The sequence below is a fragment of the Lagopus leucura genome, unplaced genomic scaffold, assembly GCF_019238085.1.
Source record: "Lagopus leucura isolate 7727_CA_CO unplaced genomic scaffold, USGS_WTPT01 Super-Scaffold_100024, whole genome shotgun sequence".
NCBI lineage: Eukaryota > Metazoa > Chordata > Aves > Galliformes > Phasianidae > Lagopus > Lagopus leucura.
Genome location: NW_024962276.1, coordinates 361,099 through 367,098, shown reverse-complemented (window position 1 = coordinate 367,098; position 6,000 = coordinate 361,099). Strand labels below are relative to the sequence as shown.

At 55.2% G+C, this 6,000-nt stretch overlaps 1 protein-coding gene across 1 annotated transcript; it reads left to right on the top strand.

Moving 5' to 3' along the window:
• The first annotated feature begins 1,077 nt into the window (after positions 1-1,077).
• On the top strand, positions 1,078-2,842 carry LOC122184715 (C-C motif chemokine 5-like). Its single transcript, XM_042879895.1, has 3 exons — positions 1,078-1,259; positions 1,739-1,850; positions 2,238-2,842. Exons 1-3 carry the CDS (start codon positions 1,184-1,186, stop codon positions 2,323-2,325), a joined length of 276 nt encoding a protein of 91 aa, XP_042735829.1. The 5' UTR covers positions 1,078-1,183; the 3' UTR covers positions 2,326-2,842.
• The last annotated feature ends 3,158 nt before the right edge of the window (positions 2,843-6,000 follow it).

The following is a 6,000-nucleotide window of genomic DNA, read 5'->3' as shown; positions in this document are numbered from 1 at the left end:
CCTCTGCTGCCAGCTGTCACACAGCAGCAGCACAAAATGGGGCGCTGGTGAGAAGGTTCAACCTTTACTGCTGTACCACCAGCATCCACCTCTGATGTCGTGGGCTGACACCATAAAACAGGAGGCATTACTTTCGAAGCAGCCCTCAGAAAGAGTCAGAACAATTCGCTAATTGCAATATTAAACTTGGAGTCCCCCCTCCAACTTCACAAGAGTGGTTTGGGAAAGTTCCTGCAGCACTGCTTGTCCTCCCCTCCCATGGACACGTGGTGGTGGAGGGGATGCTGCCACAGGAGCAGAGCAGCAGCTCCTGCCACTTCCCACATCATGACAGAGGGGCTGTGGGAAGCCACAAAACTGCAGGGAAAGGAGCTCATGGTGCCTCGTGAGCTGGACATGACTGAGCAACCACAGCTGTGAGCTGGCAAACGTGGTGCTGCTGAAGAGAAGAGGAGGTAAGAAAGGGGAAATGCTCCCTGTGCATCCTGGGGAGCCCATCACCTCGTGGCAAGGAGCCCCGTGACTGTGTGCATGCGCATAGGTCGTGGTTCTGGCACAAGAGGAGCTCCTGGGCTCAGCCTCCTGCATCCCACCCTGTGCTGAGTTGGCTCCACATCTCTGTCACAAGATGGTACTCAGAGCATCTAGGCGGGCTTCCCAGGGAAAGCCCTTCTTGGCTGTGCCCAGACCCACCACGGAACCCAGGGCTCTCTGGCTGCTCCCAAGCCATTTTGAAGGACTGAGCACCTTTGTCCTCAAGGCTTAGGACCTTAGCATGAGATGGAGTTAGCATCCTCCTGGTCTGTGCTGAGATGCAGGGGATTGCTGGTACCTTGGTGAAGTTAAGTGTGAACCCGAGGCTCAAAGACTGCTTCACATCCTGTCTTGATCAGTGTCGCCCCTGGTTGGGTGCTGATCTGTTCAGACTTACCCCACCTCACACACCGGCTATTTTGGTATTTCCTAAACCTGTTTCTTCCTTTTTTTTTTTCTTCTTTTTTTTTTTTTCAGCCTTTCTGAGGCAAAGGTGCCATGACATCAGTTACACTTTGGAAACCCTAAAATTTCCCCTTGAAATCTGACTGGCCACCAGCCTGATAAAAAGCGAGGAGCATCCCAGCCACTCCACACCAAGCCTGGGAGGATTCTGCTCTGCTCCTGCCTCTGCAGCTCAGCTCTGCCCATGATGACCACCGTAGCTGTGCCTTTCTCCATCCTCCTGATTGCTGCCCTCTTCCCTCAGACCTCTTCATCTCCATGTGAGTACAGCATTCCTCCTCTCTTCTCTCCTGACGTGGGAGTTTTTCACTTTGGCGGGCAGTTATATTGAAACAGATGGAAACAACAAGGTTCAAAGGTTGGAAGATTTTCATGCTTTCTTTGGACAGGTTTTCCTTTCTTTCTCCTTTTCTCCCAGGGAGGCAATGATAAATTTTACCTTGCAAGCATTGAAGTTTTCAGGATTCATACCTCCAGTGTTGCTGGGCTTTAGGGCTGGTCCTAGGATGAGTGAGGGGACTTTCGTCACCAGCACTGAGGAAAAGAAGACTGCAAAAGCTCTACTAAGACACCCCCAGCAGTGACCTCCATTACTCTTTGGTGCTCACACCCATTTATTGATGACTTTCTGGGGAGATTGAATGAGAGTAGCTGCCTAAGGGATGGCTGTCCATGCTGCTATGGGCAGCACATTGTGGCGGACTCATGGTGGACTCATATCGGCCTTCTTCTCTTCCAGTTGGGGCTGACACAACTGTGTGCTGCTTCAGCTATAGAGTACGGAAGCTGCCCCAGAATCATGTGAAGGAGTATTTCTACACCAGCAGCAAGTGCCCACAGCCAGCAGTTGTGTAAGTACCAGATCCAGCTCTGGGCTCAAGGGGAGAATTGCTTTTCACTGGGAACAAGGGGCTGGTGGTGTGAGGGACGGTGCCTGGAGCCAGGGGAAGGGGCAGCCACCACAGGTCCCACATGCAGCATGGGCTCTCATTCTCTTCAGTTGAGAAATGAGCCCACCCTGGTGCCTGGGACAAGGCTTGGGAAGGATGTCCCGTGAAGACAGCTTGTAGCATGCAGGTTCTCCCAGGGTCCCTGAGCTCTCTGTGGTGCCTGGGTTCCTCTGGAGCTTGGGGATTTGTGGGAGGGTAAGTGACCCCTGTAGGAGCCAATGCTGGTCACAGAACAGGATGGTGGGTGCCGACAGCTGGCTCTGGGGCTGACACCTCCCTGCTCCACAGGTTCACCACCAGGAAGGGGCGGCAGGTCTGCGCGAACCCTGACGCCCGGTGGGTGAAGGAATACATCAACTTCCTGGAGCTGCAGTGAGCACCAGGACCCGAGGTGTCTGCCCTGGAGAGCCCAGTGAGTCTGTGCAGCAAAGTCATGGCGTGGTCCTAGAAACCCCACTGCTGAGCACCAGGGCCAACAGACACCCCAGGGTCCCTGAGCTTCTTTTTGTCTTGCAACAGCATCATCTATACTATACAATTTAGCCACCCTACCATGCAGCTGAGATGCTGGGGACGTGCCTCTTGGCCTTTCAGGTCTGCTTGGTGCAGGCTGCTGTGCAAATGTCGTCTCCTCCTGTGCCTCTGCTGCTGGAGCAGGAGGGGACCTTACCCTAAGAGCCACCTGTGGGATGCAGTCTGTCAGAACGAGGTGTGTGTGCTGTCACATAATGCAGGCTGACCTCCAGGCCAGCTGGCTGTGTCTTGCTGTGCTGCAGGAGCTGTGAATGAGATGCTGTGAAGGAGATCCTTCCCTAAGGGAGGAAACAGTACACTGGATATTTATGGGATGCTCATTCTGGAACCACACTTGTGCTCAAAACGCTGTGTCTTGCTGGTCCCAAAGAATAAAGTTTTCTATCTCTGTGTCTAAGCTCTGGCTGCATCCCCTCCCACCAGCCCCCAGGAAGGGCAGGGTGCTGAGTAGGCTCTGTGGGACCGTCCTGCTGCATAGCTCAGCACCTGCCCGCCCCACGCTGCTCCTGGGCCAAAAGAGCTGGGAGGGCTCCTTGGACAGGCATGGATAGACACCACTTCCCAGCTGGGAATCTCTCACCCTCCTTATCCATAAACCCATCCCTGCTGCATCCCCAGCTCCCAGCACAACCCGGGGCTCTGTGCCAGCCCTCCCCATCACATCAGGGACTGAGGCCACTGGGGATTTGCCTTGAGGCTCTGTGGCAGTCATGCAGGAGCAGGGCTCCACTTTGGCTGTGCTCACTCAGTTGCCGCAGATGACATGCACCCATCTTCTGCTGCAGCTGCTTTGTGAAGGAAGCCTGAATTTGCTTTGAAAAAGCGCAGTGAACCAAACCACACTTTGTCAGGCTACAGTTTGCGTTAAAACTTTCTGATGTCTTTGTGGGTAGAGAATGAAAAGACATGGCCTGACCTGCTGCTGCCGCTGCTGCAACAACTGATCCCTGGTGTGTCACACAGCAAGCAGTGTCTGTTAATACCCCAAACTGAGCAGTGCTGCGGTGCTGTGCAGATGCTGGGATTGCCCCCTGCCCTCCCCTCACTCATCACCCCCTTGCCATAGCCCTCCCTGACCAAGGAGCAGCCTGTTCTGCTGCACTTCCTCAGGAGTTGCCCTGAAGTTCCTGGAGGAGCTGGACACTGGGTTTTCCTTTCTGGTGACACAATAAAAGGGGTCAGATTTGAAGGGGAAATGCTTCACGCAGAGAGCACTGAGGCCCTGGCACTGCCCAGAGCTCTGGGTTCTCCATCTCTTAAGGTACTCCAGACCAGGCCAAGAAGCAGCAATGGATGCTATAAGCCCCCATTTTAGGAGGTTTAGGAGGAAGGTTTCGTGAGCAATGCAGAGCCGCCAGCATATGGCCATGCCTCCAGCATCACATAGGTCAGAAAGGCAAAACTCAAAAACACTGAGCTGTAAGGTCGGGTTCAAACCAACAGCTGAGGAAGAGCTGCAAGAAGCGGCTGTGGCAGGATGTGCTTGCCCTAATACAGCAGGGCTTCCCAGAAGTAACCACGTCCCCAGTCCTTGTGGTGAGGGCAGTGAGGGCAAGCAGCCCCTGGGGCTGATGAAGGGAGAGATACAGAATGGAGTTAAGAACAACACGAGGGGACAAGGCTGCTTGGGGGCTGCTCACTGCCGGCCCCAGAGCTTTTCTGAGCTTCACTGGCACAAAGGGGACAGCCCAATGTGGTTCAAGCTCCCCAAAAGTGAGGTGCTTCGGCTCTTTGGGTGGCCTTCTGTTTACTCTTAAAGCATTCCAACAGAACAGATAACTGAATCGTAGCTGACCACACAGAGCAGGAACAGTGCATTTGTCCGGGCTGTGCCTTTTCTCTGTCTCACCCAAAGAATGTCAATGGAATCAAGGAACAGCTGTGTAAGCTCTGAGGGCTTGGTGCTGTGCTGAGACTCAGCACCGTGAGCAGCTGCCGCACCTCCTGGGCACAGTGGAATCTCTGCCCTGCCCTGAGCCAGCAGGCAGCTGCCAGGTCTCCAGCACCACCCTGTGATGTCAAACCCTCCCTATTTCCCACTGCTCCCGCTTGCCTCATCTCCCTGGTAGGAGCCCTAGTGTGGGCTGGTAAGATGAAGCTCCGATAGCTCCAGTCAGGAAAACGAAAGCAGAGGCTGTGGGAAATTCCTGTGGCTGCATGGGCTGCTGGCCAGGGACTGCCCCGAGAGCAGCCAGCTCTGCACCAGGTTCCCTCCTCTGTGCCGGGCCTGGGCAGAACCCCCACACACAGCCACCAGCACAGCCATCCTTTGTTGTCCCCAGCAGCTCAGGGCAGGGTCTGTGTGGGTGCCCACAGGCCCCCTCCTGCACCAGGCACCTCTTCTCCATGCAAAAGGTGCTGAGCGCAGGTTTGGGTTCAGCAGAACCACAACCCCACAGCTCTCGGCCCCATCTGCTCTCTTCCTGGATGAGGGAACGGAGTGCACCCACAGTAAATTTGCAGACACCAACCTGGGGGGAACAGTGGGTCTGTCTGAGGGTAGCAAGGCCCCACAGAGGGATGTGGACAGGCTGATCAGTGAGCAGAGGCCAACGGGATGAGCTGCAACAGGACCAAGTGCCAGGTCCTGCACTTGGGTCACAACTGCCCCATGCAGTGCTATGGGCCTGGGGCAGAATGGCTGGAAAGATGCATGCAGGAAAAGCATGTGGGGGTGTGAGCTGATACCCACTGACCATGAGCCAGCAGCGTGCCCAGGGGGCCAAGAAGGTTGAGGGAGCTGAGATGCGTCAGTGTGGAGCAGAGGCTCAGGGGAGAGGTCAGTGTGGAGGCTCAGGGGAGACCTCCTCTGCCTGGGGAGATGCTCCTACAACTGCCTGAAAGGAGGTGGCAATGGGGGGGTTGGGCTCTGCTCCCAGATGACAGCGATGGAGAGATGGTGGCCTCACAGTGCACCAGGGGAGGTTCAGGTTGAACATTAGGAAAAATTTCTTCTCCAAAAGAGCAGTGATGCTGTGGCACAGCTGCCCAGGGAAGTGTCCTTGTGCCTGTAGGTTTTCCAGAGCTGTGGGGATGTGGCACTGAGGGCTGTGGTTATGGGCATGGTGGGGGTGGTCTGGGTTTGGATTTGGTGATCTTAGAAGTCTTTTCCAACCTTACTGATTCTATGATCCCAGTTCAAGACAGCCCTTTAAGCAGACTCTTCCCCCCATGATTATCCCCCAGCTTAAGCAGACACGGGCCCTAGCACAGGACAGACTTTTTGCTGACCTACCCAGCCGTGCTGAGAATTGCCCCTTTCTGCCATGCCCTCAGTGCAGTGCTGGGACTGTGGCAGGGCTGAGCAGAGCCTAGGCCTTTCCCCATTCCCCCAGCCTGGCATATGGGAACCCGTCCTGCTGCTGCTCAGGGCCCTGAAGCCTTCCTGCCTGCAGTCAGCGCTGCTGCCGGGAAAACACAGAGCTGGATGGAAATCATGAGGCAGCTGCGAGGTGCTTTCCCAGGTCTGGAGCTGCCAAGTTTGAGCTATAAGCTGTGGATTAAAAATATTAAACAA